This window comes from Falco cherrug, chromosome 6 (assembly GCF_023634085.1).
Source record: "Falco cherrug isolate bFalChe1 chromosome 6, bFalChe1.pri, whole genome shotgun sequence".
Taxonomy (NCBI): domain Eukaryota; kingdom Metazoa; phylum Chordata; class Aves; order Falconiformes; family Falconidae; genus Falco; species Falco cherrug.
Window position 1 is genome coordinate 41,361,319 of NC_073702.1, and position 25,846 is coordinate 41,387,164.

Here is a 25,846-nt window from a genome sequence, read left to right on the forward strand (position 1 = left end):
CTGAGGGAAGCATCTCTGAGTATTTAGTAATAGTGTCTACTGTTGTGGGAAAATGTGTTCCCTTATAAAATTATTTTTCTAGGCTGAAGTGCTCATATTGTGAAAGCAAGATCAAATTTGTAGTAAGAGTAGAAGAAAGCAACAGCAAAATGATTGTATCATCTCTGCTAAGATAGGATAGGTTTGTGACAGTAGGTGGGAAGTTCACATAATATTAATTACCTGTGTCTTCATACGTATGTTTACTGTCAGAATATATTTTGATTGCTACTGTGTCTGAAGAACAGAGCTGTCTATCTGTACTGGCACTAGAAACAGTTAATTGTGGTACCTTGGTGTACCTCTTAGAGTGGCAAAAAGATCAATTTTTATTAAATAATCCTAACTTTTTGCGGAGCTTTTTTGTTGTATTGTGTCAAGATACTAAAATCATGCTGAGGGGTTACTGTACAACAGTTAGCTCCTCAGATACTTGCATGTAGACAGGTCAATAGCCATCATTTTGCAGAGAAGTCTGAGTGTTTGCATGGTTTGCATTAGATCTATCACTTTTTCTAGTGTCTTGCATACTGATTTTTAAACCCTCTCAAGTACCTGAAATGATTTCTTACATAATTTTAAAAATCTTTCTGCATTAATACTTGTCCCTTGGTTGGGTCATTTGCTCAACATTTTAATGATTTATGTCTCTCATGTAGATATTAGCAGGTACAAAGATATTTTAATGATATTCTGCTGCATATTGTTCACTGGAGGAGAATATAAAGCAGGGAAAATACAAAGCGTTGAATACGTGGATAGTTTCCAGCCTTTTATATGATTTAGCATCTTTGAATCACTGGTTTCTACTGCTGACCTCTGCTTCTGACCTTTCACTGACTTCACAGGTCAACAGGTCTGTCAGCAACTTCATTTTGAATAATTTGTCATCTCAGATCTCTAGATAGTATTTCTGTTCTCAGAGAATTACTTATTTTTTTTTTTAGTAGTCATTGACCAGAATTAAGTTGAGGTTCTACAATACAAAATCAGATCTTGGGTACTGGATGGGAAGTATAGTGAGAGTAGAGTGTACTGTCCGCTGTATTGGGCACCAATACAATGTAAGGGTGGAATATACATAAGTTTCCAGTACTTCCCTCATACATTGAAAAAAACCCTCGGTCCTCTCTGTTCTTCATATGCTGCATAGCAGCTTCAGTTCAAATTTAATATGCCTTCAGCCACCTTTTTTTTTTCCTTGTCTTCCCACTCAGAAACGGAAGGAACAACTACCAAACACCTATAGTGTAACAATGTCCATACCTGGTTATTTGGGAAACACTCAACTGCATTTGACATGACTACTTCCTTCAGTGATATACTGGTGTTCTTTCTATTTCTCTCGTATGTTGTTTTCCTACTTATACACTGGAACAGTCTTCTCCTACACCCATTTTCATGCATAGCTTTCTCTGTGAGCTGTTTGGCTGTGTACAAGAGGTGTGGTTGCTTTAATCTTGCAATCAGAAGGCTTTGTTCTTCTCACAGTGTGTTGTTGATTAATGCAAACTAATAATTGCAAACACTACAGTGTGCGGTGTTACAACACCACAAGTGATTGGCTGGCCTGCAGTTTGACAGGCTTTTCTTAGATGCAAGAAATAGCAATACAAAAATTGCATTTCAAAGTGTTGCCAGAATGCCTGATTTCATTTTGATGTAATTATAGCAATGACATTTAGTAGTGCTGTCACTAAAGACACATTAACATTTTGAATATACAATGTTTTTTCAAGGACAAATACCTCTTTTGCTGTCTTTTTTTAATGTGGAAAACTAAAATCCTCAAGCACACTAAATCTTTTGGAAGCTTATTATATTATTAAGAATAATATATGACGTGAAGAATGCCAAGTAGAGATGTGGGAAAGGAGACTTTTCCTTTCTTACAAATTTGGAAAGTGAGACATAAAAAATATTTTTTTTTTGGGGGGGAGGGGGTGGTTGGTATTTGTTTTTTGTTACACACACATACCCCACCAGACAAGCACAAACCCAGGATACTCTGCTAGTGCACCTTGGTCTTCTGCTGGATCACTTTGTCCCTTAAGAACTTGGTCTAACTCTTGCTAGAGCAAAGAGATAATGCTGTGGTCTTAAAGCTGGGTCTGGTTAATGTCATCAAAAGCTAAATGCATATGATTTTTCTTACAGGTTTTATGCCCATCATAAGAGTTAATTTAAAGAAGTGTTGGATAGGTTGGGTTTTCTATGAAGCAAAAAATAGGAAGCTTTTAGCTATGGTGTGAGTGAACAGCTGAGTACTGACTGATAGTGTGGGACCGTGCTACTGGTTTCCTGTGTATATGCTTTTAGCATGCCCTATGTGGAAGATGACCTGTTTTTATTTAGTTAGAAAGAAAAATATTTTAAATGGATTTGAAGCAGTGTGACTATATTGATTATGCCACAGTCTTGTCGCAGTTGAGAAAGTAGCTGAAGTAATTCCTCTAAAAAGTTTAACTTGAAATATGTTCTACTTATGAAATCAAGATCATTAGTACCAGTGTTGATAACATATACCTGTGGAACTGCTTAGGTAAGTATCATGTCAAACTATGATTCCAAGACTAAATTTTTGGATGCTGTCAGGGTGTGTTACGGAAAAGTTGATCAAAGAACCTGCAAGAGACGGTAATGCAGAGGATGTGATTTATAATGTTAGTAACAAAGACCTACTCTTTAGCAATGACTCTAATATATTTATGTTCTGCAACTTCCCAAAATCTAAGCAAGGCACAAGTATTGTGCTTGATTTTAAAAAAGAGATGCTACATAAAAGTAAGGGTCCTTGCTGAGAAGAAACTGGAAGGGACAGCTAAAAAAAAAAAAGTTGAGTCTTTGGAGGAGATGTGAAAATTATACTGGAATCAAAGATTATTTGTACAGAAATTTAAGGAAGACTGGATGGAAACTAGCATGACCAAACTGGGGGGGGGGGGGGGGGGGGAGGGGGGGGAGGAGGAAGGAGGGGAAGATTATTAGAATCAAGCATGCATTTTTCAGAAAAATAAGTAGTGAGATAAATTAAAAGAACAGAACTCATCAAACCAAACACGTAATTCTAGCACCTTAAATATAAAAAACGCAATTGGGCAAGGAAAAAAAGTTTATAACTTGCAAACAGCAGAATAACTGTGACTAAGTCCTTTTAAAGTATAACAGGAGCAGCAAGTGTACAAGTCCACTAGATGATTGCTATATAAAGCCAATACTTGGAGAGGATGAGGTATAGAGCTGGTACATCCTTGGTAACTAACGGACAGGTTCAGTATGGAGGAACCTGGAAAATACCTACTAGAAGGCCCCCTGTGGACTTTAGCATGCACACTTCATCTATGAAGTGGCAGATGAAATTCAATGTATTGGTATTAAGTGATGTGCACTGGGGAAAATGAACCTGAACTTTGTGTACATGATGAATTTTGTGTTGTTACATTCAGGAATGAGGTCTAAGAGCTATGGTAGATAATTTCACCAAAATGCTGTCTCAGTGCTTAGTAACCATCAGGAAAATAAATCACACTTTATTTCCTTCCTAAATAATTATTAAAGAACAAATTCAGAGGTACCATCTTCACATACACTAGTCCAGCATATAAGTAAGTCTCATACTCTGTGGTGATGCGCATATTCTAAGAAGATTGAGTAGAATTGAAAGACATACGGAGAGAGTAAAAAGTTGATCAATGGTAAGGAACAGTATCCATATGGGGAATGGCAAGGTAGATTATTTTTCTTCCTGGAAGGTAAACTACTGTGAGAGGCATGCTAGAGATCTACATAGTCTTTGGTGGCATGGGGGAAAATAAATGAGAGAGCATCGAATGAAACTTTCAGCTGCTGAGCTGAAAACAATTAAAGGGAGGTGGGTTTTTTTATGCAACACCTGAAGGAGGCTCTGCTGTTCTTCCTGTAAAATCTCAAGAATGCTAGTTTCATGAGAGGTCAAAATTCACTGAAACAATTGATGGTAAACATGACTTTTAAAGTGTTTTAAATAATGAATTCAAGATTTTAGTGGTTTGTTCTTTGTTGGTTTGGTTGGTGTCCGTGTGTCGTTTGTCCGTTCCCCCCCTCCCCACACACACCCCTATTTCAGGTAAAGTGTTACTACTCTATATTAACTGCACTATACTGCAGCTGGTTTTCTCCCAGTCAAGTCTACCAGTAGTCAACCCTATGCCTGCCTGCAATAAAACTTACACATGTTCAACCTTTTTTTTGCCTATATCAAATGCCATAACCAGCTGCGACAAAGATCAGAGCTCAGCACAGAATAAGCTGTTTTACTCAAGTTTGCAGACATACTGGATCAACCTGTCATAGGCCAAGTTCATACTGCTAGGTTAGTTCAAAGCCCTATCGACCATGTCTGCACTATGCTGAAGAAGTGCCTTATACAGAAGTAAAAAGGAGATGGATCTCAATATGGTACTGGATTACTTTGTAATCAACTATGATATAATTAGGCACTAATTTCACTAATGCAGTTAAACCTCTTGACTGCTGTAATTTCTCTTGCGGGTGAAGTTTTCCTGTTATTCCTGAGTACTGACGCTATCCCGAACACTGAATAATCCAAATACCAAATATTATTGTACCTTCTTAGTTGATTATTTCTGCTGCGTATGTGGATAGATGTAAGCTTCATATCTTTCTCAGATCAATCTTATTGTCTATTAATTAAATATTAAGTTGCTGTGAGATTAATATTAAAGTGAAGACTTGCACTAATGTAACCTAATTTTTTTTGTGTGCTAGGAAATATTTTTGTAAATGTTCCTATGTATGCCATGTATATAAACATTCTTCTTTGATAGAACATCATGTTAACCACACTATTTGGCAATTGTGAAATATTAATAGTGCTTATTTGTCATCTTTGTTTACTCTGTGTTTTTCAGTATGTTCATAAATGAACTGTTTCTATAGCTAAGGATTTTCCATCAGCTTTCTGTGGTTTTTTTCTTGGTTTACTTCTTTTAAACAGTGACTGACAAATCTTGAAGCTAACGTAAATGTCCAGGAATCTAACATTTCTCACTTCACATTTTTATTGTGTTGTATTATAGTTGGGTAAAGGCTTTATCTGTCAATAAGAAGTCCAATTTGCTTTACAGTAAACATCAAAGTTCATATTAGCAGTCCATGATAACAAAACCAGATTTCAGTAAAGTTAGTCATTTAATAAACAACAAAATACAGAATAGCTACTTAACCTAGTCTTTGTGTTTCAGTCCAGTCTTTCTAACTGTGCATTCTACTTCCAACTGTTGTCTTTTACCTTTTCCCCCTTAGCTGCAGGCTAAGGTATTAACAGTGTTAAACCAGAAGATGAGTCTTTGTAGCTTTTTAATCATAATTGTCAGTCCCTGTCTTCAGCTGGGAAAACGTACCTGCTGTTTGACTTCTGTTCACAACAGTGACCTCAGGATGGAGGGATTGTATGTCCAGTCAGCGACTGAGCTTTACTGGTGAATATTGTCATATAATCTGATCTGACTTTTTCAGCATAATCATGAAAAAACTGTCTAGCTAAAGTCTAAAAGAAATGTGGGTAGGAAAAGCAGGAACAAACTCAACTTGTGTATGTTTACTTAAGTAGATTAAAGTTTTTATATGCTTTGGTTTTATTTTGAAGGGTCCATCTTGCTGGGACGATGTGCTGATTCCCAACAGAATAAGAGGTGTCTGCCAGTCCCAAAGGTGCAATGGAAACATAGCGGTAAGATGTTGTTATGTTTCTCCAAGTACTTTGACACTTACAATGACAAATATTTGTAGCAATTCCAATCCTATTAGAACTGCAGAAATAAATATAAATTTATGTGTATAGTATACTTCAAAAGAGATGTTCAATGTCAGATAATGTATCCAACATTTAGCAAAAGGGAGGAACTTTTTTGGTTGCTGCTTGGAATGAAGGAAGAAATTATTTAATGTCTTCTCTTTCACTGAAGTAGAATTCTTAGATATTCAAGTATCTATAAGTTAAATGCAGAATGTAATACTTAAACCTTTATGGCAATACTTATTTTATAATTGTGTGTATAATCAATGTCCTGAAAGCTTCAAATTTCTATGTCATCTTACATATTAGATCTTGAGGCTTTGTCTGCAGAAGCAGATTTCTGACACTTATTACATTACAACTTGTTCTCCCACGTTTATCATTGTTGTTCACTTTGTTTCTTGAAGTGACATCAATGATGAGACTGAGTAAGAAGCAGAATAAACATCTCAAATCCTTAATGAAGATTTTCCAGAACACATTAATGTATACTTACATCTTTTCATGTGTTAGATATTGTTCAATAGTATTTAATACTAAAGAGCTCTTACGGGTACTTCCTTCTCAGGAAGAAGCTTAATTTGAGGTGTTGCGTCTGGATATAGCTTTTACAGACAAACAAAAAACTTTGTGTGTATGAAAGGATTCTATTCATCAAAGATCAGCAGATTGGGACAACATAAGTGGCTTTTTTCAGAGGCCCTCACCTTCTCTGGTGCACTCTTCTTTTTCTTTTCCCTAGCAGGACAGTTAGGAAGTGGCGCATCCATGTGGTTCCATGGATGTCTCCTGCTTGGACACAGATGGTGTCAAGAATTATTTTATCTAACTTTAGGCACCAAACAGGTTTTTTAGGAATATGCTATTTATGATTGTTTCCGTGTGCAGCAGACAGACATGTAGGTCTTGCAGCTTTTGGGCTTCTGCTTCTCGGTGTGCTCTATGTAGTAGTGGCTCAACCACTCTTGAAAGTGGCAGGTATTAAGCATCCATGTGCTATTTTCTCAGCAGTAGTGAGCTCTGTTATGTGTACAAAAGAAAGACTTCTTGCCTCTGGGTAGATTGCCTGTAGCCTGTTATACTTCAGGAGTTACTCTAGCTGTAGGAGGGTTGGCTGCCTGACTTAACTTTTGCTACCTGTCTGTTATTACTGTGCCACTAATGTTGCTGGGGAGTTCTTCCAGGTTTCTCTTCTTTCTTTGAAAACCACACAGGAAAATAAAGAAGATAAAACATCCTTTTGACAAGGACAGGAGTCTCCTTGGCAGGTGTCCAGCTTGGGCCCTTTATATACATAAAGATGTGATCAAGATTCTCAGTATTGTCACCTATTGGGACTCTCAGAACATATCTGACTGAGTTGCAGCTACCAGCTTAGAGCTTTTGTTATCCAATCTGTCAGTGGAAAAGGTACTGAAATAGTGCCACTTCTGGCAACCCTGCCTCCTGAGCTACAACCCATTCCCTTAATGAAGATTTGGGGTTTTTTTTATGGTTTTTATTTTTTCAAAAAAAGCAAAACCATAATCTTACCTGGCTAATGCTGTGGCAAAAAAAAAACCCCAAAAAAACCCCAAGTAACAAAGTCCCATGGCTCCAGTTACTGTCAATGCCTCTGGCAAGTTGCATACTTAGCAGAGTGAAGGATCAATGTCTTTCAGTAAGGCATCACTGAACAAAAATCAGGAGACAACCTATTTTAGGTAGACATGTGACAAATGCAGCTTCAGACTACTCAAACTATAGGCCTGAGGCTGTTGTTAGAGAAATGTGCTGTTCCGTTGTTTCTAATCTGAAACACTTTCCCTTTCTACTAGCTACAAACCACTCTATCCAGTGGTGTTATTACTAAACCAGACTAGGATGCAAGAACAATCCTCCGTTTAATGATCTTGAACGCGAATTGCCAGCAATATTGATCTAGTCAAGAAAACTATTAGTCATACTCACTTCTCTGCCTATCCAGTAGATAGCCTTGCTCCAGATCTTTGAATTAGTGATTTCTTGACGACTTTTGGTCCTTGAAAGGTGTCCTTCTTGTGTTTTGGGGTGGGGTTTTTTCAGCCTCAGTCACTGTGAAAACACAGTGACTTTCCTTCCTGGGAAATCTTCCAGTCCAAAGGCTTAAATCACCAAACCTTTTGTTTTGTGTCTTGCCTACAGCTGGAAGCAATAGAGATCCTAGAGATGTCCCTCCAGGGATCTGTCACTCTTTCCTGCTCTGATAAAACAGTCTGGAAAAGAAGAAAATTATAGCCTTAACTAATTCTTGGGTTGAAACCTCTAAGCTTTTATTCGCTATTATAGTTTCTAGGAGATTGTCACAATTTATGCTGAAGTATTTATTTTTGCATTGTCATGACAAAGTTTGTGCAATTATATTTTGTCTGTCTTTAAATATCTCCCCAGTGTACATTCTTCCTTACAGTGATGGGTAACAAAGAAGCTTTGAGACTCTTAGTTGTCAGTTATCAACAAACTGCAAATACTGCTGTTGAAGCAAAGAAAAAAATATTCCTACATTATCTCTCCCCCAAGATAAACACATTTTGCTCAAAAAATATTTTTTATCAGTTTCCACTTCTCATAAACACAAGTTTACAACATACCTTCAACAGGCAATGTGTTTTTTCACAAAATACTAATTTGTATGTATTTTGATACAAGATCAGGCTCTTGCCAGAAATCAAAGACACTAATTCTTTTGGTTGCAAATATAGAAACAGAGTAATTGATAATATAAAAAAGTAACAAATAAAATTTTGATTTAGCTCAATAAAACTTGTAAAGGATTGCCAAAAGATAAAATTAATATCTTAGTGATAAATGCACCGTGATTCAATATGTGTTCAAAAACATGAAATGTATGTGACTAATTTTAGTGGATTTGGAAGACAAACTAAATTGAATTTAAATTTTCATATGATCTGCTCTGTGCTTTATTTGTGATTCCAACTACTTTTGAGCATGGAGTGAAAAATCAGGTATTTTTATAGTCCATAGTTATGATCAGAAAAAATAAAAGAGAAATAAATGTAAAAGTTAAATGTTGTAATTCTGCCATCTTAAAATATGGCATTGCCGACTGAGAGATTGGAGAACCTGGAACACTGGATATCAGTCCCCTGTGCTGCCTGGGGGACTTCCCCACAGTTTCTTTCATATTTGTTTCAGTTATAGGCTGTTATCCCATCGCCTAGGGTAATAAGCTCTTGAGAAGTTGTGTGATCTATCCAGAAATACAAAAGCTTTCAAAAACAACTGAAAATGGGGCCTAAACAGATAATATGGATCTTGAAAAGACAATAAGCAGTGTTTCTTTCAGAGATTTAATGTTAGACTACTTTATGAAACAAAATGAATAAAATAGTGTTTTGACAAATAGTGAGTAAAATACAGAGTATCCAAAGCAGAGCTCAATGGCTTTTTTTCACATTAATTACAGTATCAGAATCAATAGGTTCACCACAAACTTCTAGAGCTCCAAAAGGATGAAGGTGGTGTGGAGGCTTATGTTACTGCAATTGTAGCACACTCCAGTCACTGTTATAACAAACTTCAAGTATGTTAATTAGGAAATGGAAAAGTTGACTTTTGCTGATTGACACATTTTAAATGACGATCGAAGTGGAGTCTTTCAGGAAGCTCTTTTGCAAACCAGGATCATTCACTAAGTGAGACAGAACCTTGTACTTTTGGTGGCTGTCTCAAAACACTTCAGCCAGAAGGGCGGCACGTAATTGTGCAGGTAGACTCTTATTCTAGATAAATAATTGAATGCATCAGCAGTGCTCCAGGCTCTGGGTTTTCAGGCATAATTGTTTGCTTTTCTTTCAGTTTCTTTTCTTGTAGTTCTTAGTATTCTTTCAAAAGGGCAACCCAAAGGCTGTGGAAACAAGTGTGGTTCTCTGAAATTCCAGATGATTCTCTCACATGAGCATAATATAGTTACAGACTAGAATCATAGAATCATTAAGATTGGAAAATAGTTTTAAGATTGAGTCAGTAAACCTTGCCCTGCCAAGTCCATGACTAAACCATGTCACTAAGTGCTACATCTACGCATCTTTTAAGTAACCTCAGGGGTGGTGACACAGCCTGTTCCAATGCTTGATGAGCCTTTAAGAAAAAATTCTTCACTCAATGTCCAATCTAAACCTCCCCTGCTGCAACATGAGGCCATTTACTCTTGTCCTGTTTGCTGCTTACTTGGGAAAAGAGACCAACACCCACCTCACTACAACTTCTAAATAGCTTGAACTGATTTTTTGGGTCACTTAGCTAGATACCAGAGATTGCTTTGTTTAATGCAGAGCAGCACCATAGTTCAAGCTTCGCAAATCCATAAAACTGTATGAAGCCTTTACTGAAAGGTGAGAGTTGAGGTTAGTAAGTGATTTATGAACAGCTTTTTATATAATGAAGAATTCTCATCCGTACCTCTGAGGTCCTTCTTGTGTTGTGTAAAAATGTTATTGTAAACAGAGGGAGATGAAATCTTTTCTGTAGGTGAAGACCCATGTTTTCTCTCCTAGAGGAGTGTGCTTCTAGTTTCAGTGTCAGAAAATGGTGTCTCATTATTGGCCTCTTAATTGTTATTTTTATTTATTTATTAAAGACTAGAATTCATTAAAGGAGGAAACAGTTGACTCTCCATATTTGTTAGCTGGTGTATTCTTTGACTAGAAACATTTCCAAATGGCTGCATAAACAAAAGCAAAGATAACTGCCATGTTTAAAGAAAGGACTCTCATGAGCACACTCCTGTTCTCTTTCTTTAAAGACAGAAATAAACTTATTCTTTTATGAACCCAGTTCTCCTATTTAGTGCAGAGTTGATGCAGTGATATATTTAAAGTGATGGTTCACAGTTTTCCAGTACTTTTTAATATTTTTTAAGACTTTTAAATAATTTTAGAATTGTGTTATTACTTTATCCAATTCAACCTGTAAATCATGATAGTGAGATCACAGTACATTTTCCAAAAATATTTAGAAAAAAGCTTTGCAAAATCTAGTATCAGTGATACAGAATTTGATACATAGAATGTACCATACCACAGAGTTAAAATAGAGGTGCTGCTTTTCTTAGAGCATTATAAATAATCAGTTCCATTAACTTAGGGAAATTGACAGAAACAAGCTATTTCTCAACCAATTCCAAGCTTGAGTGAATGCTATTGGAGCTATCTTGGGTTTGGGTTTTGTTTTCAGTGTAATGGTAATAATTGGAACATATGCTTTCCGCTGAATAAATACAGCTGTCACATGTAGTTGAACAAAAATCTGTCTAATTTGCCTCAAATGAGATTTTAGCTGCTATCATGTTGAGGGTCTGGTATTTATTCCTTTGTTTGCAGGGTCAGGAGGTATTTTTGGTAAGATTTTGGAGGATTCAGTTTTTACAAGCAATCTGAATATATTTGATACTGAACTCTTTATTCAGTCAGTTAATATCTTTCCTTATTCAAATGAAATACTACTGAAGAAGTGTTCTTAATAAGCTCAAATTTCTGCAGTTTTCTAAAATACATATAGAACACTTCCTGTTTGTTATCAGATGAAGTGTATTTCTGATTGTGAAGAGGAGGACTTTTTCTTCTGTGTATAAAAATGCCATTACATTTTCTTTCTCATCAAGGCTCATGCTATTCAGAAGTCACCAAGAGCCCCAAAACGACAGCTTTTTTCATAGGTACTCGGAGACAGAGCTGTAACGCCACTGTAAACCACTGAAGTGGTGATTTCATAGGAATCAGCTCCACATCAGTGCCATGCTCAAATCAATGTGTATCACTTTTCAGAAAGAGATTTCTGTCTCCAAGGTAAAATATAGGACAAGTTGTTTTTAACTTTAGAAACATGTGGAAAAAGTATTAATGTTCTGTTGTGTTCTTGACATTCTTGCTTGATATGCAGAAAGAGTTTTTGTAGACTTCAAAATCTCAGAAACCATAATGGAAGGGTTAAACAGGATTATAGGTCAGATAAGTTTTAAGTCATTGTGAATATGGAAAAATTAAAAATCATTTTAATGGAAATATAAATCTAGCTCATTTGATATATCTCACTACAGTTATCTTGATTTTTTTTTTTATTCCTGATGAAGGCTGCTTCAACTGTCCATCATAACTGAATAGCATTTTATCTCTTCTCCAGTCCCAAAAACATATTAGGTGTCAGCAAATCATTTCTAAAAGAAGCAACAGGACTTCTGTGAACTTATCTCTAAGTACTAAGTTTCCTTAAATATTGGTATACCCTTCTAATCAAGCTCTATAGCAATGTCCTGTGTCCAGGGCAAATATTTATTTTCCAGTTTGGTTACTCAGCTATTTTTCCTCTTTTTTTTTTTTTTTTTTTTTCCCATTATGAGTATAGCATCATTATATGTGGTTTTAAACAGTCAGATTCCCCTACATAGTAGCCTCACTGTTCTAGCGTGTGTTTTGGGGCAAAGAGTTTGCAATATGAAGCATGTTATTTTTTTTATTACTTTTACTATTATTTTCTACATTCCTCCTGTGTGAGTTGAATCTAGTAATTTTTATATATAGATTTTTTTTTAATATTTGTCATGAATATTTTTCCTTCTCCTGCATGTTTACTGTCATTAGGTTTAGCACTGAAGACAGCATTATTATTTAATCTTTTCATAGTCAATCTGTTCCGCAGGGAGTCTATGCTCATCTGGAATAGCCTGGACTAAAAAAATCAAGGGAATAGCGTTCAGCTTGGGTGGTTTAAATATGCAGCTTACCAATTTTTTTTTTTGAAGCATCCAAAGCTATTCTCAAACCTCACTGTTCAGATGAAATATTCTTCATTTTTTCATCTCATTTCACTATGATCAGCTCAGACCTTGGTTTCAGTTGAGAACAGAAATAAATTATGTAACAGTTGGAGTATCAAGAGTAAAATAGTAAATTTATCGTTGTTATCAAAATGTGAATATAGTAAATTAAAACCCTATCATCTCATTGTAGGAAGGGTCTGATATATTTCTGTATCATTTATTCAGTGTGTACAGTGATGTGCTTGGGTGTTTGTGAAAGGAAACACATCTGTCTGTCCTTGGACCCATTAGATTACTTTCAATGTTATTATATTGCTATGAATAATTTTAAAAATTCTGAGATGTTTCTTAATACCAAGAAACCTTTTGACTCTTATTTCTTTTATTTCATTTCTCTCCATGTTTAGTTTGCATTATGCATTAGAGATTAGTCCAGATATCACATGCAGTAAAAAAAAAAATCACAGCGAGTATGATGGAACACAAATGCTAATTAAAATACCAGATAAGATTTTTTTAACACAGCCTAATATCTGTGATGTAAGATTATGACAGCTTCTTTATCAAGACTGGAAGAGAATTATTCAAATTTCATATATTACAAGTTTCAGAGTATTTTTCTTATTTGCCAGAGACTGGCCATTGCTTTTACTATTTAGGAACTGTTATATTCTTTTTATGCCGAGTGGTATGGCAAGTAAAAAGAATAAAGCATAAATGAAAGTTAAGTAACAAGCAAACCAGACCTGTCATTGTAGTTTTACTCCATCTTTTCTATTTTGTGGTATAAGAAGGGGCCAGAGCTAACAGAGGAGTAAATAATTTTGGAGAATTCTCTGATTTTAAACCCACTTCCCTTCAAAAACTTATCCATTCACCAAATTAAAGATTAAAATGGCTTTGTTTTAATCACTAAGTTTAGTTGTCTCATTAATACGTCTGATGCTTTGGTTTGATTTACGCTTCCACAGTGAAGATGAGAATCAATTTGGGCATCCCCAGTCAAGTTTCTCTTGCATAAAAAAAGAAGTCTCTAAATTGTTTGTGAGGAGTGTCTTTTAAAGCCTAGTTAGCTAAGCTGAACAATGTCCAAAGTCAGTCTGACTTTTAAGTTTATTACTACAATTAATGTGCATGCATTCCTTACGATAACTAGAATAAATGTAGAGCAGACATACTACCCACTTAATTGTTTGTTATATCGTAAATTAATCAAGTCAGTTACTTGACCCTAATTTACGTAGCAAAACATAAGAATCCATATGTATGACTGAAATAATCAACACCTGCCAGCATATTAAGACAGATCTCATGGTCTTGATAAATGTCACCTTCAAAATTTATGCGAGCCTTCTAATCAATCACAATAGCATATGTATCATTCTCATATCACATCTGTAACAATACAAATGCAAGCCTGTAAAAATTTGCTTTGAACTACTCTGCTTTTAAATTGTGAACTATACAACCAATTTTTAGCATGCACCAGCTTTGAGCTTCCAAAAACGTTCATAAACATGTTAGGACTTCTTTGAACTTCTTTCCATATGTTCCAATTTCCATGTTATTTAACCTTTAAGGTTTTCCCGCCCACCCTCTATTTCTGTGATGAACAGTTGTGTCCCAAGGTATAATTTGAGTGATCTAGTGCATCGTGGTTTAACCCCAGCCAGAATATATGTACAACGCAGCCATTTGCTCACTCCCCACCACCTCCAGCCCCCCAGAGGAACTGGGAGGAAAATCTGAAAAGAATGAAAAATTAAAGGGTTGAGATAAGAACAATTTAATAATTAAAATGAAATAGGATGAGGAAAAAAAATCAAAACATTAACTTTAATAATATCATTTATAATGAAAGGAGGGAGAAGTGGGGAGGAATAATATCCAAATGGAAGGGAGAAAAAAACAAAAAAAGTGATGCACAATACAGTAACTCACCACCTGCTGACTGATACCCAGCCAGTCCCCAAGCAGTGATCGGCAAGCCCCAAACAACTCCCCCTGGTTTAAATACTAAGCATGATGTTCTGTGGCACGGAATATCCCTTTGGCCTGTTAGGGTCACCTGACCCAGCTGTGTCCCCTCACAATTTCTTCTGCCCCTCCAGCCCTCTCACTGGCATGGCCTGAGAAATGTAGAAGTCCTTAACTTAGTAATAAACATTACTTGGGAACATCTGAAAACGTCACCATGTTATCAGTATTGAATCATGCACCAAATCTAAAACACAGCACTGCACCAGCTACTAAGAAGGTTAACTGTCCCAGCTGAAACCAGGCCAGCGTGCTAGCATTTCAAGATCTTCTCTGGTCCCGTGGAACTGTTTGGGAATGCAGAACTGCTGGGATACAAAATAGGAAGCCTGAAAGACCCACTAAGGCAATCCTGTGGACTGCAGATACTTCCAGTTGTGCAATTGGCAGGCATGGGTGGGAAATAAGTGATCCGTAGGTATAAAGGCAGAAAGAACATTTTGATAATTGTACCTAACCTCCAGTGTAACACAAGTTATGATCCTTTCCAGAAGTAATAGTTTTTTGAATGAGTACATAAAATTCAGAAAAACTTGCATCCTTGACTTAAAACCAAACAAACCAAAAAACAAACCACAACAGTGGTGAATTAAATAAGAAAACCCTCCCTTGCTTTACATGATTCATTCGTTACCTTGCCTGTTAAAAAATGTGGTTTTCTCGGACGCATAGTTAAAAATGTAAAAAATTTTGGTATTACTTTTTGTCTAGCTTCATCTTGTCAGGCTTTATTTTCTATCACCTGTCTTGTATTATCCAGAGTCCTCTGTTTCTTCATGTTGGTGTCTGTAGACTATAAAGTTCAGGTGTACCTTATCCTTTCCTTGAATGTTCCAAGGGGTAAGTAATAAAACCTCATTTTCCAGTCCTCAATCACTTGCTCTCTGCTGCACATTTTTCCTAAGTTTCACACATCAGTAGCGGGCACAGTTGTAACAGTGATGCCATCAGTGCCAACTATAGGGATTATACAGTCTGCTTGTGTTGATATCCAGCACTTGTATTAGAGAGTTTAATCATAACATCATCCCGAGGGTTCCAGTTCAGCTGAAGATCCACCAAAAATCTCAGTCATTTCAAATTGCTCCCTTTCTGGACAGAGTCCTTCCTCCTGTGTGCATGGGCCTTACTTCTAAGGGGGTGACTTCATTTTTGGCTGTTTTAGAATGCATATTATGTGTTAAGTCTTAGCTGAGTAAGCTGTTCATGTGGCTTTTTTTAGTGACTTTTATTTATCATTATTTTCCACACCCTCAGATTTTGTGCCATCTCAAAAATTTGAGTAATTACTTTATGCTTTCTTCCAGATCAAAACAAATGTATCGAATAGCATAGGGCTAGGAGATCACTGCAAAACTGGCTTAGAAAACAGACATTTGATGATTTACTATGGGAAGTTACATCTTTAAAACATATCAGTTAAATCCATCTCACGTTGATCTCATAGTGTACTAGTTTCTTAATCAAAATGTCAGTACCATATCAAATGCCCCACAAAAATCTGGGTAAATTGCAACATCACTATTATGTTGTTCCGCTAAATTTGTAATCTCATAAAAGTCATTTTAGTTTGATAGGGTCTAGTTACCATAAATCCTTGTTGATTGACGTTAATTACATTCCTCCTTTCATTAATCAAATACCGTATTAGCTATTTATTTTATCCAGTGCTGGTGTCAGGCTTACATGCCTGTAATTACCCAGATTACCTCATATAAAGCTGTCCTAAATGAAGGCATGATGTAGTTCTGTTCCTGTAAAGCTCTCTAGTTTAAATCATCTCTAAATGTGGCTGGTTTTGTTTAGCCACCAGTGCATTTTCTATAGGAGGAGCAGAGAGGGTGAACAGAACTGAAAACAACACCTACGGGACTTTAGAATAACCTGCAAAGATGCTGCGATTATATAATGAGAATTTTTGCTAGGCCTTTAAACTTACGTACTCAATAGCAATTACAGATTAAAAATGCTTACTTCAAGCACTTGATTAGTGAAGAAAGAAACATGGCAGTTAATTTTTCTTAGTATTTAAAGATCTTTAACTACAATGCAAAGAACTCTAAAACACATTACAAATTATTTCATCTCTACATTTCTTCTCACTTACCTCTTTAGGAAACTATAATTAGTTTGGTGGTGTGTTTGGGTTTTCTTTAACAGATATTCTCAAAGTAACCTCATGCTGCAATAGATCAATTTTTATAAAGAAATTATTTTATTCCACTTCTCAGTGCAGAAAAATCAATGGTACGTAAAAAAATCTATTATAAAATAATAAGAAGTATATACAAGGATAAAAAAGCTGAAGTATTTATCTTGGAAATAGAAGTTAAATCTTTTAAAATTAAGATGTCTCCTAATATAAAAAAAAACCACAAAACTTATTCACTCTTTCCCAGTGTAGAAGTACAATATTTTTACGGTGTATTGGACACTTTTAATGGGTCACAGACAGGGTCTGTATCAAAATCTGCCACCAGCAAACAAGTATGATTTAGAACACTTGATTACTTAAGTGATTTTTTTTCTTTGGACTGTTACTTTAAAAAGCTTTTTTTATTATTATTTTTGAGCAATGCATTATTCTTGGCGCTATAAAAATCCTACAACTGAGATAAAGTCAGGTATTTGGAACTGTTTCTCAGTTTTCTCATCTCACCAACAGTAAAGACTTGCTAATAGTCTTTGTGAGCTGGAATTTACATAGACTTTCTGGCAAACCCAGAGGAACTCGTTCATTTCTACTCCGTGTTGAATGGTCTTGGGAAGTTTAGCTCATCTTGCATGTATTGCTACCACAGTTTCTATTTACATGTGGGAAAACATCACAATTTTGTAAAAGATCAAACAAAATATGCTGAAGATTGTAATGTTTTCTTCAAACAAATCCTCTGCTCTTTGATGTTCTTAATTCGTTAACATTGCCACCAAAAGAAAAAAAAAATCCTTTGTTGCTCGTTATTTTTTGTATCTGTGGTTCAGTTCCAGAAAACCCTGTCTTGAAAACGTGAGCATTAAGCATGCTTTCAGAGAAATTTTTTTTCAGTGTTTGATTTTATCTTATATGAACATTTACTTTGCATGGTTGCACTCAGCTGCTAGGTTTTCCTGGTCCTTCAACATTGCCTTTTAAAATTAAACAGGTTTTTTTGAACGCAACTTCACATATACCTCAGTGATAAAGTTCTTGAAAAAATCTTCAGATGGTGTAGGTGCTTCATCGTTTGGTGAGAGGCAGTTTCAGGTGAGTTGAAGGTTTGTCCTGTAGCAGGAATCAGTGAGAGTTTTGGAAATACTGATACCTTATGTTAACAAGTCAATAGCTTTTCTTCAGATTTTATGATATTCCTGGTTTCTCTGAAAAAGCAGTTAATGTTTTATAAATGATCATTTTTATAATCTCCTTGAAACTGTTAGTGTTAAGGGTCTGATGATATGGAAAGTGATCAGAGTAGCCTGGGTTATCTGACCAAATTCTAGAACGTTCACAGCTCCTGTAATAATTCCATTGACTGTGGTGAAAGGTAGATAATTTTTGCAAACTGAAAATGAATGTAAATGTGCCTTTAATATTTTTAAAAGGTTTTACTTCGATAAATGTCTGAAAAACATGTTGGCGATGCACTGCAGCAAGGAACTCATTCTGTACCCATGCTGTGCTGGCTGTCATAAAACACTTAACAACACTGTAAGATTGTAATATCCGTATTGTGGCCAGATAGTGTTCTTTTCCAGTTATTGTGATGTTCAAAATAACCACAGGGAGATTCCTCTTTGTATGGTGCATAATTAAACTGCAGAGCTCTTTACCATGATACATTGTAGAAGTTACAATGCATTCAAAAAGTGACAAACTAATGGAAGAAAAATCCGCTGAGAACTATTAAATATGAAGATGCTTCTGGTTTAGGAAGTCTGAGCAATAAATTGCTGGGAATTAGGAACATATTCTAGGCAAATACCATTTAAAGTTTGTCCTCTGTGGTAGTTCTTGTTTTCTTTTTTGTTTTTGTTTGTTTGTTTTTTAACATACATTTTAGGCATCTACTGTTAAGTTCCTGTTAGAGAAAAAATACAGAGCTGGATGGACTGCTCTGTGATCTTGTGTGGTGAAATAACCAGATGCTACCAGAATAGATTTCTTAGGGAAGACAGATATTATCAGACTGAGATATAAAGGATAAATATGACCAATATATTTGTCACAGTCTATATAAAGGATTACTTTTTTATTATTAATTATACTCTGTGTGTGTGTCTGTACATATATATGTATTTATTGAGTCTTAGTTACACGCAGCATGAATACAAAATGGGAGGGGAGCCCAAATTCATTATATTGTATTCTTATGCCAGGAAGAAATGTGGGAAGAATGTTTGTGACTCTCACTGACATGTGTTATTGCCATAATATAATCTCGAGCCTAGTAGTGAACACAGTGTTACAGTTACTCTATGTTGTATGTTGCCCAACAAGTAATTTCCACATGTTATTTAGAGGTGATTAGATTGTTCCTGCATTTGATCTATTAGACTTTTAGAAAACATATGAGGCATTCAGGGACCTAAAAAAATTAGGAGCAGTAATTGAAACCTATGAATGAAATGCCATTGTATTAAAGCCAGAGAATCTCAAGAAGATATGGAAGAGTTAGGTCCCTAACATCGTGCTTACTCTGTTAATTGTTTCACATATCAGACCCTCATTTTCTTTCAAATACAGCTTGTTTGATACATATTTTTGCATGTACTGTGTGGCAGCACATCTAATGTGTTCTAGGGAAAGTTTTTTGTAATTCAGTGTATTTCAGCACACTTTCACTGAATTCTTTGTTGCTCACTGTATGCACATGACAAACAATATGCTACTTTCTGCAGCTGTTGCAAGTTCATCAATGATAATTGAAACCTAGGATTTCCACTCAAGCATGTAACATGTTTTTGCAGTCATCTATCACCTATCAAACCAGATGAAGGTGATTCTGTTAGGGTACGGTATGGTACTCTCCTCAAATGTCAGGCAGCACTTATATGGAATAGCACAATTTTTTCATTTGCATCTGGCAAGTACTGTTGTTGAGTGATAACTGTGTCATTTTGCAGACTGACACACTATGTTATATTCTGTGAGATCTAAAAGCTGCTATAAAATTTACCTTGGCATCAAATGTGTTTCCCACCTATAGTTTCCATGCTTGATGTTCTTGGCTGAGATTCTAAAATGTGAAGGTATTAGGTTTTGATTATCAATTATCTACTTTAGTATTGGTCCTAGCTATTTATAAAAAAACATGTCTGTAACTGGGATCAGTTTGTAACCTAATTTGTGTCTTCTGCCTCTATGTATGCATGTTACGAAATTTTTACAAATCAGAACTAGATTTAAAATAATCATGCATTGTTTATAGGATGTGGTGGTGCGAGATAATCTAGTCAATGACATCACCTGTGAGCTTCTCTCACCAGGGGCTGCAAAGTAATTCATATTAGAAATGTTGCTACAAATTATGGGCTCTGTCTCTCATGGTTTATGCTAACGTGGTGGGTAGTTCTTGAATAACTTCTGTCAGCAATGCCTGGATTCTCATTGTATTGTAGTTATATGGGGCCAGGCAAATGTGGTTTGTCTTCTGTATACAACATGTGTGTATGTATATATATATATAGCTCAGAGAAGTCCGTTACAAGCAAAACTTTTGTTGTTATGAGTCTAGAAAGTTTAAATTGTAATAACGAATGTCTTTTTGATTCTGTTTTCTGCCTTAATGGCCCAACTCGGGAAGATATTTAAAGTATATACCCAGCTTCAAATATACAGATATACTGCTGCAGTAAACACTGCTTTATGCTTTAAGCACCTGCCCAAATGGGACGTTAATTTGAATGCATATTAATTAACTGTATAGATACATAAAAACTGGCTTAGTGAAACTCTTACAGCGTCATTAGAAATATTTCGGCCTGTTTGCTGGGGGGATGCTTGGAAGGCAAGTATTTCCCTTGCTTCAGCACGATGGTTAGAAATGTACGGTTAAGAAAAACGCAGCAGCTTGTTAAGAGCGTGTTATCCACAGACTTTTTGACATCATGTATTGCAATAGTTCTCTTTCAAATCTCTGTGAAATCTCATGTCTCCGAGTAATAAATCTGCTGATCAGTTGTACAGTGTATTATAGCAGTTCTTTGGGACTTCAGTAAATGTTTGGGGCATTCTGAAATCAAATGTCTGAGGTTTTATACTGTGGTAATTCAATGTATGGGGGTAAATTAACTGTGGTTAGGAATTGTTTTTAAAAGCTACACATGCTGAAACTGTTGTCAGGAGGTCGGGAAATAGTGTTCTAGTGGAAAGTGGGTTTCATCCTTTTGATGCATAAAGCTGTCTCACATTCCCACTAAGCCCACCATTGCAAGATCAGCACTGGCACAGGAATATTCAAGTTACATCAATGGCTTTTGTCTTCTGCTGTAAAGAAAAGCCTTGTACTTCTGGTGCCTGTGTGGCAATTACTAAGAAATAATTTCTTGCTGAACACCACTGTTACGTTGCCATTAGGAGAAGATGTAATTGTTTATATCTCCTTTTCAAACAAAAATATTGGCCCCATATTAATTTTTGGCTGTAAAAGGGAAAAGTAAATTAAAAAATCACTTTGGAGATAGCTATTAAAGGTGTTATGACTTTTATGCATGTTTTGAGGTGGCACCCATAAAGAGGTTGATTTCTGGAAGCTTTATCTTAAACATTGGTAGGCAGTAGTGCATTGCTTCCAAGATCACTAACACGTCAATAAGGATTTGATGTGGTAACTTAATTCTTGTAATTCACAGGTTTTGCTGGAGCATTTGTATAGCTGGAATTTTGTGAGGATCTCCACCTGACTTTCTAGCTCAGAGAAACTTGGCCTAATAAATTTGTGCAGTTTAAGTAAACTTTAATTTAAAATAGTTTGTTTTTTAAGTAAAAGTCACAACTACTCTTTGAAAACATATAAAAATAAAGATATAAAGTATATGAACAAGGGAACCATGCTGGAAAACATTGTATCCATATTACCACCCACCCTGCTGCTCCCCTCCCCCCCCCCCAAAAAAAAAAAACAAAACAACAACAAAAAAAAAAACCACAACAAAACACCAAACCTCCAAAACTGCCCCCTCCAAAAAAAAAAGTGACAAAATTTAGAAGAACGTTAGAACCATTTACAAACAATCCACGTGCATTAGCATAATACTTGATGCTACATTATTTAAAGTAACATTGTTCCTCTGTTACCACCTATGTTTTGTTTGTATTTTAAAGACTATAAAATGTCGTGTGTGTCAGATACTGAGTTAATTTTGAATGTATGTAACTTGCATCTTGGAACCTGCTTCTTGGGGCCCATTTCTCATTTTATTTTTGAGAAAGCTCCTGTGGTTGGGAGAAGCTCAGAATAAACAGTGTGGCTTACCTAGGAGATGGCATACTGCAACAAAAATATTTTCTTATGAAAAAAATAAAATACTCATTCTTGCATGAAGTGGTGTTCTATATAAGCATGAACAGTAAGTAAAAAGTGAATAGAGACTGTGTCCTGGTTTTGGTTAGAATAGAGTTCCTGCTTGTCCAGATTTGGATCAGGGAGTTTGAGGGTGCCTGTCGGGAATCTGAGTTAGAGCCTGGTTAAGGTCGCTATGTGTACGAGAGTGATACAGTTGGAACTCTTTTGGTTTCATGAAAACATTAGTGTGTTATATCCAGGGCATCTTAATGTGTGTGAGTCGGTTCTCTCTGCTTATGTTCCTCAAGACAGCACACACTGGAAAAACTTCACTTGGCACTTGCAGTGGTACTGGTTTGCCAGCCTTCAACAAGTTAAAAAGACAAAGCCCATGTCATGTTCTTGGTAACAGTCAGTGCAGGGTTCTGAATCAATGTAATTTAGATGGAGCGTGTGCTTCTCTGGAATTAATTTCCATCGAGGACTGCCTTTTGATATAAGAAAAATGGTTACTGCTCGTTTCATCCAGTCTGTGGAGAAAAGGGTGCTTTACCTGTTAAGTTACTGCAGAAGGGCACTGCCACCACTGTTGGGCCTGCAACCAATAGTAGTTGTAGCTTCTGTACTTAAGTATACTGGAATGACCAGCTGGAGCAGGACACAGAGGAACTCCTTTTTGGGCATAATTTTTTTTTCAGGTAGCAATACTGAATGTATTGGGTATTGTCCCTAGGCTGTGCTGTCCTGGGTTCCAGTCCCTGCACTCTGCATTAACTAAAGATTTTGCATGACAGGCTGAATAATTTACAGGTATTTGTGTGTCTATGAATGCAGTTGCATCCCTACCCCCACTCCTAGGAGCTGAGTTAGGACCTCTGTGTGTTTGGGAAAGAGCTGAACACAGGTTTTCTACTTTCTGTGTTTTCCAAGTTGCTGCTGGGAAAAGGTCTATTATGGATCTGGAAAAAGTGACTGAAAGGATATTTGTCATATTAAGGGCTGGACTCCTTTGCTGTTGGTAGGTCATGTTTTAGAAGTGATGGGTTTTGTTTCCTCAAGAGTGAAGGGGGCAAAGCAAAACCACATCTGATACCCAGCTGTAACTTCTCTCTGAAATTGGAAGGGTGCATTTTTAGAATTTGCAGGTCTGCACATTTAAATGAAGTGTGCACATCTTGCAGATAAATGTATTTCTCATTTTAACTACCAGTTACCCTGAAGGGATTATTTTGCAATGTACTTATCCAAGGTCTTCCTACATAAGTATTACATATTCACGAATATACAGACTGTGTGATAGAACATTTGTTTTCAAGTTGTGAGCTTGCCTAGTGAACATTGTTGCTAATAAATGAGATTATGCTTGTGCGGAAAGTATAGCAGTCAGGAAACTGCAAAGGCAGTAATGAGTGCATACCAGTATTTGCAAAACACTGTTTAATTGCTTATGCCATCTATGGGAGAATTTTGAGTCCAAAAAAATTTTTGTCATAATAAATACTATTAATGGACCTGTTATGTTTGTATGAACATAACCTTCATGAGGCCAAATTCATCTCAGCTCAGTTACCTCTGCAAGCTGTATATCTTACACAGGGAACTCGAGCAAAACAGATCAGTATCTCTACGTGTGGCCCTGCTGTCCCATACTTGTTAAGTCAGGGGCAACTTTACTTTCTGCCAGTTGTTATGCTAGAGTGCTGCTGGTACTCTGGACAGTGTGAGTTAGGGCCCATTCATGTGTATGCTGTCATGTCACTGTGGTGCACTCAGTAGCTGTGAGCACCCATGTATTTACAAAGCTGGGGATTCGGCATGATATGCTTAAAACTTTGTGAATAAGGTAATGCATCTGGACAGTTGTTTTTGTTTAATGCCCATGGTAATGTCTGTGTCTCTATTTTTCTGTTATTTTCCTGGAAGCCAGTTACAAGGCAGTGATTTTGATCATGCATTTATATCTTTCAGATTACCACTTTTCTTTACATAAAACTGAAGTAAAATAGTTTAATAATAAATTTTAAACTTTTTTCTTTCAGAAACACATTTTTGAGATAATTTGCCAGTTAAAATTTCAACAAGTTAGCAGGTTTTTTTGCAGAAAACATTTTATACTATTCATGTACTGTTCATGCTCTTATTTAAAGATTCTAGTATCATGTATATCAATTTTTAGTCACAATTTCAAACAAATTTACATTTTGATCCAAATAAGGGCATGGATTTAGATTTATGCAAATTATTTTGACTAAGTATGATTTTACAGCTATTTCTACAGGTGGAAACCTACTTATTGAAATCAGGGTGCAGAAAAATGTTTTGCAAAGGAGAAGGGTAAGAGAGTCCTGCCCACAGCCACCTGTCTGGTCAGAAGACCAGCAGAAATGAGAGCAGGAAATAGCACTGGTTAAGAAGAAAATGTGTTCCCAGAAGTAGAGGGAGATGCGAACCGTGCCCCACTTACTGTTCCTAGGAGGATCACAAAGTCAAATGTTGCTGCTAAAATTCTTTATGCCTGAAGTCCAAGTGGCACAACATTGCTTATTTGCAGCTAGTAAGTTTTCTTGGGCCCCAAAAGAGTGATGCAAACCACATATCGTGAACTAAGCCTGGGTGTGCCCACTCCTGAACTCTGCTTGTGAGATATGCTAGCTAGCATCACATAAAATGTGTGTGGGACTTTGCTAACACTGCAACTGTATGGATGACTCTGTTCAATCACTCAGAAGTGCTCTTGGATATTCTTTAACAGCAAGCTGTTTACTAGTGTGGATGTATCTTTGTTTTCCCTGGATACAATCTAAGTTAGGAAAAACAAATTTTTTGTTTGTTTGTTTTTGTGATGAAGACAGCATAAATAAAGGTTTGCTGGGAAAACCAAATATACATCACTTTAGTGAAAACATTCTATCAAGGCACCATCAGCATTGTATTAAAGTTATGCAAAAACCACCTACACTAGACATGTATTAAATTCTCAAGAAAAAATGTCCACATCTTTGTGTTTTTAATAATAGAAAATACCTTTTCAAATCAAATACTGTGCTGTTAACTATTGATAAATGTTGGCTGCTTCTCTACTGGTATGCACATGAGATAAGTTTATTGTGTTAAATGGTTGTTTAACTTATTTGCTGCGTTTTTCAGAGGTCTTATGCTAGAAACTATAGGTATGAGTGCAATGGAAAAATAATTTCTCTTTTTCCTAACAATATATTATACAGGAGATAATGAATCTCCCACTGTGACTTATGGTTTTTAGCTCATCTTGCATATATATTGCATCTAGCTTATCTATATATATTATATATTGAAAATATATTAAAAAAAAAGACAGAGACCGTTGACTAAATGCTAGAGAACAAATTCAGCTTACTGCAAAGGTTTTACTGAGTTTTGCAGTACAAGATTAACCAGACAAGGTTTTTGATTATTTTTTTTTTTGGGGGGGGGTGGGTGGGTGGGCGGTATTTGTTTGACTACCCACTTCATTTACTGCAGGCCTCTAACTTTAAAGAACATCTAGTAAACTCTAAGAACCTCCAGGGAAAGTTTTCGCAAAACTTTAGTGTATAATGCCATTTTAATAGGTAGTGGTATTATTGATTCCATAACGATGCTGTGTGCATGTTTTTTTTAATGTATGAGTCATGTAAAACACTGTCCACCTATTTTTATTTTGTAAATTTGAAG

At 36.0% G+C, this 25,846-nt stretch overlaps 1 protein-coding gene across 1 annotated transcript in view; it reads left to right on the top strand.

The window, feature by feature from the left end:
- The window catches only part of PRKN (parkin RBR E3 ubiquitin protein ligase), a 767,421-nt gene that overhangs the window by 355,321 nt on the left and 386,254 nt on the right, over positions 1-25,846 (top strand). Inside the window, exon 5 of the mRNA XM_055714146.1 lies at positions 5,687-5,770. Coding sequence (XP_055570121.1) covers positions 5,687-5,770 — 84 coding nt within the window. The remainder of the gene's footprint in view (positions 1-5,686; positions 5,771-25,846) is intronic.